At 33.5% G+C, this 12,920-nt stretch overlaps 1 protein-coding gene across 3 annotated transcripts in view; it reads right to left on the bottom strand.

Moving 5' to 3' along the window:
- The window catches only part of LOC145664395 (uncharacterized), a 33,676-nt gene extending 22,317 nt beyond the window's left edge, over window positions 1-11,359 (bottom strand). For 2 of the 3 annotated variants that reach the window (XR_014127433.1, XM_081731063.1), the window contains exon 1: window positions 10,776-11,358. Coding sequence is in view for 2 of the 3 variants with exons in the window: in XM_081731063.1 (XP_081587189.1) it covers window positions 10,776-11,107 (332 nt within the window). In the remaining variant the exon portion in view is untranslated. Of the gene's footprint in view, window positions 1-10,775 lie in introns of all 3 variants that reach the window. The other variant, XM_081731075.1, reaches the window with a different exon arrangement.
- Between the last annotated feature and the right edge of the window lie 1,561 nt (window positions 11,360-12,920).

Below are 12,920 nucleotides of genomic sequence, written 5' to 3'. Positions count from 1 at the left end.
CTATATAATCTTTCTTTTGACAGAACACTAAGATTTCCATTTCTCAAAATGACTAGCTAAATACTACTGAATAACATCAATTTATATGTCAAGTAGTTCGCTCATTAAAATTCCACTCATTACAAGTACTATACACATTTTCATCATCGTGTCTTTTGTTGACACGAAATGATACATGAATTAAAATTGATTTCATTATGTTTGCCGAACTTACGGTAGTCTATAAAATTCATTAACACTTTAGAAATCTGTTAGAAGTAATTTACAACTACGTTATGAGTTACTACGAGGTAATGTGAACTTACTAAGTACAAAGAAATTTATATACAAGAATGAAAGCGAGTTTGTGGTTTTAAAAATATAGTCGCATTTTCTTGCAGCGAATCGTGTTACATTTCCGACATGATTTTCACTGTTTTCAAAGGCATTAATGAATAAAACCGCTTGGTTAAAAAAAAAACTTACAAATTATCACTTTATTGGAGTTTTCGTTTACTGAAAAAATAAATTTCAAATCACTTAAAAAAAGTTTTCGGTAATAAATGTTAGTTTCAAGAAAAAAAATTTCTAAATTTTTGCTGAAGAATTTTAAATTTTCTCATAATCTTTCGTTTTGTTTTTACTTTCTTACATGTTTTTCATTTGCTAAGGTGCATATATATAAAAATTCACGGTAAAGTTTGAGGCAATTTCATTTCAATATTTTTAAACGCTAAAATGTTATACTAGCAATTTTTATGTTTATGATAAATTTCTTGCACTATAAAAAATTTAAAACATAATAAAAGAGTAAACGGAAATGAAGCGTCTATATTTTATCGATCACTACTAGGAGCCGCGATGGCTCAGTGGTAGAGCGTTCACCTTTGGTGGTTCGGGTCTCGGGTTCGATCCCAGCCCCACCAAGTGAACTTTGTGGTGGACAAACAACATATGCGTGGGTTTCCTCTGGGCTCTCCCGTTTCTTCCCACTTTCTTCATTCCACGATTTCATTCACTACTCATCATAACCGTCTCCTTTAGCCTAACCGGCATAAACGTGAGACGTAAAACTCGAAGATTTAATTTCATTTCATTTCGATCACTACTAGAAAAGCTTTCGAGTAATTAATACTCAATGTGCGTTTACGTACCTGCAAAGGCCGGATTTAAAAGTGATGTTTCGAAACCTTTAACACTCCCTGACTTATATTAGACAGGGGATATAAAATATTCATGTCTATAGTATAAAGTGGTCGAAATGAGATTAGAGTAAATAATACGAATAAATTGAAGATAATTGGTCAAAAATTGTAGAGACAAAGATAATAAGAAGCTCCTTTGAAAAGTCGATGTTCCTTTCAGCGAATTTTTGATTGTGGAATTTTAGACTTCTTTAAACACCTAAACTTTAATGGATAGGTAAGAGTACATTTTACTTTGATTTGTCATTATAACATACATACACACAAAGTCATTAATCTATTCTGAAAACAAACATCTGATAATATATTCAAGAGAAAAGCGAAATCGTTAATTCGGTAAAGAAGAAATGCATGCAGCTGGACGCTTTTGATTTTATTTCCAACGAATTGTTTAGACTGTTTATAGAGCTATTACAAAGACGTTACACTACTTAAATGTATTAGTCAGAAATTTAGTAGTGTTAACAATAACCGTTGTGAAAATGTACAAGGTTTCCTGTATTCTGTGCCCGTGCCAAGTAGTTAATCGGCGTTCTTTCTCTGATATGATTTATTTTCTTACTATTCTCTTTCTCTTGAACAATATAAGGATAAAATTACTTACTTAACTCCAAAATTACTCAACTTTAAATATTCTTAATTCACAAGATGTATGATAAAAGAGGTAAACAAAAAACCCGCAGCTAAGGAGCATCAATTTTCCGTAAATGTAATCCAGGATTGGATATCCAGATGCAACGCAGAAAGATAATATCAAACAGTACTATTTCTTTAAGTTTAAGATGAGGGTGAAATACAAAGGCAAAAATACAAACTCAAATATGTTTGTGAACTTTACTACAAATTATTCACATTAACACTATCATAGTTTGTTTTTTTTAAATAACTGACCATTAACTTAGTATCAGTGTCAAAATTTATCACTAAATATCAAAAATCTTGATTCAATGGACTAGATAATTTAATATATAAGGCTAAATAGACCGAGTCTACTGCTAAAAGGAAGGCTCCGAATTATTTACTGATTCATTTCTTTATTTTTATTCGATGCATGTTTCACTACCTGGAATAGAAAACCCGATCACAAGAGAGCTCGAACACGGACAAGGTACTTCGTGCTGAAAAGTCAAATGTACGTTTAAGATAAGCTCTCTCAAACACCTTTGTTTATCTGCTTAATGTAGGTACTTTGCATAACCGAAGTCAGAAACGTTTTCCGAATGTTACCCGATATACTACTACGGGCAGAATCAAAGGTCTAAGAAATGTATCACGTGAATTCCAACGTTTTAGTGGAGTGTTATTGTAGTAACATTATATTCACCGAAGAAGTCCACATAAATTCTCTAACAAATGTATTTCCACAAACTCGCTTTAGGAAAGATCTATGAGATACTCGACTTTTGTCTTTTGACAAGCACATCCTGTATTTGAGGTAGGATATCTAGAAAACGATCTTCATATTTACTAAAATTACGTTTCAAAAGTTAAGCGTCGAGAGGCCCACAAACTCCAGAATTAAAACTCCATTAGTTCTGCTAGTGTCCCAAGTGTTTACACTAGGCGTACTCATTTCATTAAGCTCACTTTATGACAACACTGTAGTAGTATCTGAGAAGTCTTCTCTTAAAAACCACTACATACCATTCAAGGTATGTGAACATTATACACTGCATCAAGTAATTCCCCTACTATCATTCTGATATTACAAATCTCAATATGCTTATAAGAATAACATTTTCTTGGCGAATAATGTTACCATACATGCTCGCTGAAATCTATGACTTCTTCATAGAAAATCCAGAGCTTCTCACTTAATTTAGCAAGTTCTATGCACAATTTTCCAGTCCCAAATGAAATTAAAGGCACGATCTGCACACACTTCAAGACCGTCCTTTGCTATCTTTTTGGCTTCTTCACAACAGCAGATCAAAGACTAATTTTGCAAGATCGCTTCCATGCGTAACGAAGAAATAAAACTTCTTTGAATGTTACTACAAATACACTTTCTTGATGGTTTCCCTACAAGTTCACTTGCCAAACGTTCAATTACGAATATAAAATTACTGTATATATATATATATATATACAGTGGCGTATTTAGGGGGGGTGGCTTCCGGGCTTAAGCCCCCCACCCCTTGAAATCTTACTTAGTATATTAAAGTAAATTAAATATCTTGCAGAATTTTCACACTTCCAGGCAAAGCCCGCCCCGAAAGTTAGCAAAGCCCCTCCCGAAAAAAAATCGTAAATACGCCACTCTCTACTTTAAGTAATTCGTTAGTTTATGATTCGGTGAAACTGCTTATTAGATTTACCTGTTAAGAATGAATTAGTTCTACTTATTACGTGAGTGTTGTAGTTTATGGAGCATTGAATTATAGGTGCGTGTTGTAAGATAGGGAACTCTTTATTGTATGTGCTGTATGTGTTGTTAGTTTGGTGTCATTTTATTGGTTACTATTGGTAGGAACATCCTGTACAATAAGAACCAAATTAATAAATTATACTGTCTTAAATTTTACTATCACCTTAAGTGCGTTATAAGGAAAGTAATAGTTAAGACTATGTTTCAGTGTAGGTATATTACAGTTAAGAAATATTGCATTATCTGCTAAAAGGGATAAAAATTGTTTTCAAAATTTTGGTGATGCTCTCTTAACTGAGTGTATTGGTGATGAAGGAAAAGATACGAACATATTACTGTGATTACGAAATATATTAGCAGAACTCTTCTGCGATTAGTGTTGGAAAGGTTATGGTGCTTAGGAGCATTCTTTCTTTCATTCCATTTTTTTTCTTTCTTTCTTCGCAATCACTTCTAGTAGATAAAACTTAACCGATAACAAGAATGTGAACTTCATCTTCTACCAAGGTTTAAAAAATATGTACTATAATAAATTATAAAGGTATTAGATTTTGAGTGCAATTATTTAGATTTATACCATCCTCACTGCTAGGAGTTACCGGAGTCAGTTAGAAAGGCCACTTGAACTCCTATACACATGCTTCTAGAAAACAAATCTATTACAACTCGTTTAAAGCGATCGATTTTGGTCGAATATACATTTCTTTTCTTAGGATAACCAATCGTCTCAACTGCTTCGAGTTAAAATGGGCCAGAAAAAAGTGATTCTCCCTAATTTTATACACTATAATTTTAGTAAAAATTTATTGAAACTCTTTATTTGTTGGATACTGAGTGTGTTTTATTCAAGGTTAGAGACTTATTCTTACATTTTAAGACAAATTAGTGAGGAACCAGAGACGATCGCTTGCGTTTCTACAATGCACATCACTAGTTATTACTATTAGCCTGATCACTAAATCAGTTATACATTTTTCCGGGAAACACGGCACACTATCACTTGACAAATTACTTATTTGAAGTTTTAATTACCTTAGTACCAAAATACGAAAATTAGTCAGCAGTGTTCTAAATTTATGGAAACCTGAAACAAACCAAAGTTTGCAATATTTACCTAAAGAATCATAGCAGAAGTCAGCATGTTTCTAATTGATTTGAATCATGAGGAAATGGTTCTCATGCTGCTGTAAACGGCCAAAATAAAAAAAAAATAAAATAAAATAAATAAAAGATGAAAAAGACGTTAGAACTGACGTCATTTTTTTTCAATTTAATATACAATATTGAGTGTAGATTAAGAAAAGCTCGTCAAATAATATATGCATCTGACTTTTCTTTCTTTAATAAGACGTTATTACCCTGGCGCATGCCCAAATAAATTGCGTACAGATTGATAATATGTGGGCAAAGTGAAGTGCCTCGGAAATGATTACATGTTATCCCATCAGCCATATATGCACATATATGCAATTTCATCACCAAATTCACTCACAGTACCGCAGAAATTGTTCTTACGGTACAAGTTACGTCCATGGGTGCAGATCACCATTAGGAAGGTTTCACTGTGTGGGTGTAAATACATGTCCAGACAAACGCCATAAAAACTGGAAAAAACAATTCGCTACTAAAAGCAAGAATGCTATTCAATCAAGTCAGGGCAGTATCACAGCAGGGCTGACCCACGAGGCCATAACCCTGAAGGGAGCAAGTGTGTCATTGACGGAGATTAAATATAAATACGAACAGTATGTGAAATACTGAATATAGCATTCATTGCTTTTCACCATTCTGTCCCTCATATTGGTTTGACACTAGTAACACTAAACTTCTAAACATAAAATACTGGTTCCCTACATTGTGCAGAAACGCTCTGACAGTGAAAATGAATGCACTAGACAATACACTTTTGTATGTACACTCATTTTACCCGTAAAATTACGACTGCTATGACGGGCTAGTCTTATCCAGTACCGAATATCAGCCACGTTTGTTAAGAAAATCTGATGCAGATATGGGGTAAACCCAGTAGCTATGCGAAAAATTATATTCTTATTGTTTCGCTTTTCTTGCGTTTTCAGTTTCTTCATTAAAATAGTTATTAATGCCATGACATAATAACACCAAAAGGTACTCATTGTAACTCTATTCTCCGTACACGATATGGCGCATATTTTAAAAAAACTACAGAGAACGGTTCTACACCTAAACAGTGCTGTACTCTCTTAAAGTAAGCTCGTCTAAACTACATTTGATGTAGAAGAGCCAAAATATTTAGTGAATATTTGAGGGCGTAGCTATGAACTCAACCTACATGTTTTCTAAAAGGTTTAGTATAATCTATTAAATTGAAAATGCCCGCAGAAAGTTACCAAAGAAACGCGATTCATATAGCTATTCACGCAAGGCCAAACTAAATCGGTACGCAGTGTCGCATTTACCTGTATTAATATATTTGGTCACTTGTTTTGGACTACCAAAATTTAATACGGTGCCCATTTGATCGTGTATATTTTAAATTTTCAATGGACTTGTTAAGCTTTCCTTTACTATATACAAAGAAAAAACATTAGGAGAATGTAACTGTTCATCAAAAAGATCGATTCACTGAATTACTTAAATGTATCAATTAATTGAACAAACCGGATAAAGAATTGACTACATATAAACCTATTAACGTATTTATTACATACTAGCCCCTACATCCAGCGGCGTAGCGAGCATTACACAACTGGGAAGAAATGAAACATGAAATTGCCAAGACTTGATAAAAAAGATTGCCTAGTGTTTCAAAAATCTTAGTCTCACTTTTACCAACTCTGTGGAAAACTATTATGATTAAATTTGTCTAATTTACATACTACACATAGCAAAATGTTTATATTAACCAGTCACGGCTTTGTTCTTGTTTTATTAATATCAATTCTTATTACCCTCTTATTAATCTCCACAATCGGTCTGTTTTCTTGTATACGCACATGTATCAAATCCTACTTGGCATTGAAACGCCTCTTATCTGTCTGTCTTTGTTTTAATTTTGCACGCCACCTGTATTCTGCTATTGTCAGAGGTACAATTTTCCGATTTTTCATTAAAGATACTTCAAAATGTTTAAGAATATCAAATGAACAAAAGTGAAATGTGATCACTTGCAACAAACAAAGAAGCTTTAAACAAATATATCAATATATTTCAAAATAGGAAAGTATACGTAATTTATGGCAAGTCTACAAAAGAACTGATAATAATTTACAGTAACTGGGTAACTAAGGAAATGTTGAACCAAATAAGTCAATTGAACAAAACGGTATTCTTCAAATTGCCAACTGGGTATTTTAATTTGCCAACTTATTAAAGAATTGTTACGAAACTTTGGGGGAAGGCTTCCCCCTTACCACTCTCCTAACGACATCCCCTGCCTACATCCTTAGTGTGTGCAAAAATGATGTTAAAATATTAGGAGTTTTTTTTTTTTTTTTTTTTTTTTAAGTGCTAGCCTATATCAGTAATTATTTTGTCATTACTTGAGCAGATGATTCTACCAAATTTTGACACATTTCTTACACTTTTAGGTTAGGTTAGAGCTTTGTGTTTCTTTTAGATGTGTATGCACTAAATAAGAAACTCCATTAATACTTGCAGATTGACTTTAGGATAGCTTAGTATAGTGTGGAGTATGCCACAAAAATTACAATGCATATAACGCAAACTAACTTGTGATAAATGACAAATAAAAAGCACGAATTGGGGATGTACTCATAAAACTTTTTCACTGATATCGATACTTTTGGACACATTTCTTAAATATATCAAGAATTTGCAGAATAATGAAATAATCAACATTGCAATAATGTATATTAGACATAAGTCAAAAATTTGACATATAAAGACAAAAAGGAGAATTTCATATTAGGTTCCAAACAATGTATTTGCTCTAAAGTTAATCCAGCTCACATAAAATGTACTAAAAACAGCAAAGGCTTATACAGTGTAAACTTAATTCTATGTGTCACTGATTCATATTTAGGGTGATAACGTACTTTGATAGTTACGTTGCATTTACTAGTCTCTATTGCATACATATAATGCAAACGGATACTACCATTACAATTTTTTATTGTTTACAAAATTATGCGTGCTGAACCAGGTGTTGCTGAGTATACCCAAAAAAAAAAAAAAAAAAAAAAAAAAAAAAAAAACAGAAAAAAAAAACAGAAAAAAGATAAGAGTGAAATTTACACGAAGTCGTGAACGATAAAACTATTTATTAACTTTAGAACAAATTGTTCTTAACCAGTAAGTAGGAAAAATAACGACAAAGTGGGTTTCTTCCATAGCATTTTCTTCTGAATCGAAACCTCTGTCTCGTTTCGGATTCAAATTATCCTGACCATGGGCGCCCAGAGGGCAAGGTATGAAAAACACTGTTTTTAAAAAAAAAAAAAAAAAAAAAAAGCACAACCCACCTGGCCCATATGGGTTCTTTCGGATATTTTCGTGTTTAATTGGATTTTTTCGAAATATTTCAACGTCTCCGGGATAAAAGTGTTAAAATGTGATTTATATTTCAAGACTATCATTGTTACAGCTTGCATCAATTTTCTATTCATTGCTGTTTTGAAAAAATGGCCGCCATTTTGAAATTTTAAGTTGGATCGCCGACAAAATATATACATCTAATTTACAGTGTCTTGTGCATCTATTCTGAATATTTCAACTTAAGAGACCGAATATTGCGCTTCGTAGTGTGAATACCCGCTACTTTAAAGAAAATGGCCTCCATTTCGAAATTTTACGCTGGCGTGCCGCCAAAATCTGTGCAGGAGGTTTAGTGTGTCTCGTGCTTGTACCCTGAAAATTTAAACTTAAAAGGCTGAAATTGATACCCTGTAGTATGTGTGGTACAGCAGACGAACCAATAAATGTAGATCGAATCAACCCAGGAGCCTCAGTGACATTCGCCAGATATGAACACCTTATATATTAATTTAAAACAAATAAAAATCCAGTTTTGCAAAACAAATGTGTCTAAATCTCTTAAATGAAATTAAATATTTTCAAGCGTAAGATAAATAGTTTTGTTGTTCAAGTTCACTTCCGATTCTTTGTGCGTTCATTTACGGAAATTTCCCGAGCACTTGTCGCAAGCCAGTTCTTACCAAAAAATTGGTTTAGGATGGCAGTATCTCCCCGAACTCGTCTCATAGCTCCAGAACTGAGTACCTTGTTTTTGTCTAAATTGTGACAAAGGTACAAGTATAAGTGTCCTGGGGTTTCTAGCTCCCTTTCCTAGCTGTCCCTAAATCAGCTATATTTTATAAATCAAGTAACACACTGTAAATCTTATACGTGCAAAATTGGGGAAGATACTGAATATCAGCCATTAGTTTATAAAATATGAATTATATAATTGTTAGTTGTATTAAAGTAATTGTTTCAAAATGTCTTAAATGCAATTGAATATTTCCTAGAGTAAAATAAATAACTTTATTGTCGAAGTATTCAGTTCCGATGCTTTGAGCGTTCAATTGCAAGAATTTCCCGCGAACTTTTTTTTTTTTTTTTTTTTTTTTGTTTGTTTGTTTCTTTTAATGCAAGCTTTCTTTACTGTACATCGAAACATCCACTAGTACTTAAGTTTGAATTCCGCACTTGAAATAATAAGCGTTTCGTGGTTTTCGGAACTTTCATCATTAACCTGAAATTTGACAAGAATACGCTATTGCTGCTGTTATTTTTTTCAGAATGTTTATTTGAAGAGTAGCAATAACTGGACTAAACTGTTGTTGTTGTAAAACCAAATTTTACTGAAGACCACTTGTGTTACCATCAAAGTTAATAAAAAAATAATACATATAGTTTTACTAATGCACATGTTTACTGGTAATATCGGCACCCATGGCCTTAAACCCATCAAACGTATGAGAGATAACGTCCCAGGGTGTCAGTAGTCGGCGAGCACATTATTCAGGGATAAATTTTCTAAAATATAAAATTGCATATTTTATTTCAAATAGGCTACAAGCATAATCCATACATTAATTTGTTCTATAATTACTTCGTTTTTTTTTTTTTTTTTAATCCATTCAGTGCTTTCAGAAGCTTATAAAGCTCTTATGTTGAGTGTTGTTGTATACCTTAACGAGAAAACATCTAATTCGCCGAAGGAAAGTCTGAGCTCTGACAAAAATCACTTTCAATGTGATCACCTTAGTTGTACCAATAAAATACTAACAAAAAGCTCAAGAACCCAGGTAGGTTTTAAGGTGAGTTCAATCCGAAAATCCCGGTGTTCTTTTTGGCTTCGGTTCACTTGGGCAAACCCTACCACAGGGGGAGGCCACGGTGGGACCCCTCCTAGTTCACCAAAATGTATACACAATATAGCAAACATAGAATTCCCCCCTAGAAAAGGTTCTTCGGGGGGCCATTATCCTGACTGAGAAAATTTGGCTTTTCTTCACCACAATTTTGGCGTCGAAGGACTAAAAGTATCAGTTGAGTATAAGGAGTGCTAATCAAAGTCGTACACACGCATAAACAAATCAATTGTACAAATGCTAAAATTTAAAACAACTTTGTCTAAAAGAAACCGATGAAATGTGTCACTTAATATTACGATGCCCATTTGCCGATACCGATACTCCCAAAAATTGCCAATATCATCGATACCGATATATCGGTACATTCCTAGCACCAAAGTTGAGTCAGGGACGAACGTAGCAGGGGGGCCGGAGCGCCAGCGAAGAGGTGTGTCCGTAGGGAGTAGGTACGTCAGCGACGGGGCATAAACAAGGATATTAGAAGAGCACACTTTTACATACGACATTTCACTATCATTCTAAATGCATTTCGATTATAGTTAAGGAGCCGTACTTCCCATTTAGGGAAGGACGAGAAACGCCATACTTTCAGGAATTATTCAATGACTATCTAGGATGTTAAAAAGTAGGTAATAGACTGAGTTCTTGCCCTTGTACTTAGTGTGTTTAGGTAGTGCAATAGTAAGATGTATCCTCGTGCACGGGAGATGAGAAGTAGCTTTTCTTAACTATTACCCTGAATTAAATTAGCATCCTATTCGTATTGCTTTCAAATCCGTACCTTATCCTAAATTCCTCGTAGTATTGCACTTTACCTGTGAAATTCCAAAGCTGTTATCGTGTTATCAATCTATACCAACTACAAAATAAAAACTGAACATTTCGAGACAGGATTGAACTTACGATACTTGGCTGTAGTTCGTAGAATATGTCGTGCAATTTTCTTCGAACAATTCATTTCTTGACATTTCTATATTACTGTCAGACGCATAGTCTATTTCAATTCCAGATTCTGATTTCACCAAAATAACATTTAATTCCACTCCGGAAGAGGAACTTGTAGTTTCATTCTGCGCCACACTTTCTATTTCCTTTATTGGTGATATTGATTCCTTGTTCTCTGTCAGCACTGGATGCATCCACTCATCCTCGTCAAGTACATCTTCTTTAACAACACAATCATCAGTATCTTCTTCGCAGATTAACTCCACCTTTACATATGATTCATTAGCCATTGATGAGCTCTTAATACGCAATTGCAACTGTCTGCAACTTTTATTTACTCTACACGTAACACTATGAATTACGATTACGTTTAGAGAAACATTTGAAACCGGTACTTGTAATCAAGTAAATCCATGCACAGATTTAAATAAATTGAAGAATGGCTGTTGTAACATGTAAACAAATCGAAGTAAATATAAGATTCTTCTTTTTCTTATTCTTGGTCGAGTATTGCCAAACAGCTGCAAACAGATTCCTTGACAAATTTACAACAGAGACTATCACACCTTATAATCACACGTTAGTCAACTAGTATGACGTTGTTTTCAATTCAAATGACTTCAAAAGCTGTTTCTCTCTCTCTCTCTTTCTTTCTTTCTTTTTTTTCGATCTGTTGCTGTTCACAGACTTGTAAGATAACTCAAACAGAATGGAGCTTCAAAAATTTCAAATAATATTTCAGGGCAAAATAAAATACAGTAACGAATTGTATCTTGTATGCGTATTATTGCAAAATTTAAAGCAAAAATTTACTTACTTTGACGCAAACTGCAACGTAATGACACCCTACAATTGCAAAAAAAGCAGGTATAATAACTATAGGGTTATGTCTGACTTTTCGAGACTTGGATTATTATTATTATTATTATTATTATTATTATTATTATTATTATTATTATTATTATTATTATTAAAAATAAGCATAGTAATGGGAAAGATGTGCTCTAAATAAAGCAGATCTGGATGTAAACAGAAAACTTTACAATTGTGATTTCGTGTATCCCAAATGAAATTGCAATTTTTGCGTTGCGGCAAACTGTTACAAAAGGTGCGATACCTTTGTCAGAGTTGAAAAAAAAAACATTTTTTTTTTAAAAAAGAACGTTTTTTTTATTTATAACATGTTTGTTTAAAACGCTTTAAATGTTTAAAACAAAGTACTTTGTTCTAAACAAAAAAAAACATGTTTAAAATGTTTATTTTGTTTAAAACAATAATCTAAATAGGCGTATATCTATATTACACTTTTACACTCTTAGGTATTGCTTGCCATCTATATTTAACCACTAGATCAAATTTCGGGAACTTCCCTAATCTCGGTCCGCCCAAATGTTCAATTCCAGAGAAAGAAATCGGGATTTACCCGATCTCCGTTCACGAAATATGTAGCTTAGTTTCTTTGTGTTACCTTCGCATTCTTAATCTTTAAACGACCATTGACGCAATTGCTGTGTCAGAGCTTTAAACCTCAATGGCTCAGTCTTAATCCTCAAATTAAGGCTGGAAGATGATTTTGGTACCAATTTATTCCTGAAAGATGCAGCTTTGCTGGTGTGCATTTTATGTATGTGGGAGGAGGGTAAATATCGTGTTCTTTTTGTTTTTCAACAGTTTTTTGGGGGAACCATTCTCCATCTTGGGGGATAGATTCATAAAAATTGTTACGTGTAGCAATCAAGTAGGCCACTACATGGTAATATCGTATATTTGTACTTCTTGCTTATATGGGGCAGTAGGGAGGGGGCAAAGTTAGCCAATTTTCGGAGTTTAATTTTTTGACGTAAATTACATTTATTTTTACAACAAAGATCAATAGCTCAGCCTCTAATTAAGCTAGAAAGATGATTCGGTACCAAAGTATTTTTGAGGGATGAAGCTTTCCGTCAGTTGAATTTAAGTATATAGGGGGTACGTACATACGGCCGAGAAAGGGAGGATGAAGTTCGTTTTTTAATTTTTCATCAGGTTTTGGCGGGTATTCCTCTCCCCTTTGTGGTACATCCATAAAAATTGGTATGTGAAGCAATGAGGTAGTTCTCTACA

This window comes from Thermobia domestica, chromosome 1 (assembly GCF_964235325.1).
Source record: "Thermobia domestica chromosome 1, izTheDome1.hap1.1, whole genome shotgun sequence".
NCBI lineage: Eukaryota > Metazoa > Arthropoda > Insecta > Zygentoma > Lepismatidae > Thermobia > Thermobia domestica.
Note: the sequence above shows the minus strand (reverse complement) of the source record. Positions and strands in the feature narration are given on the sequence as shown.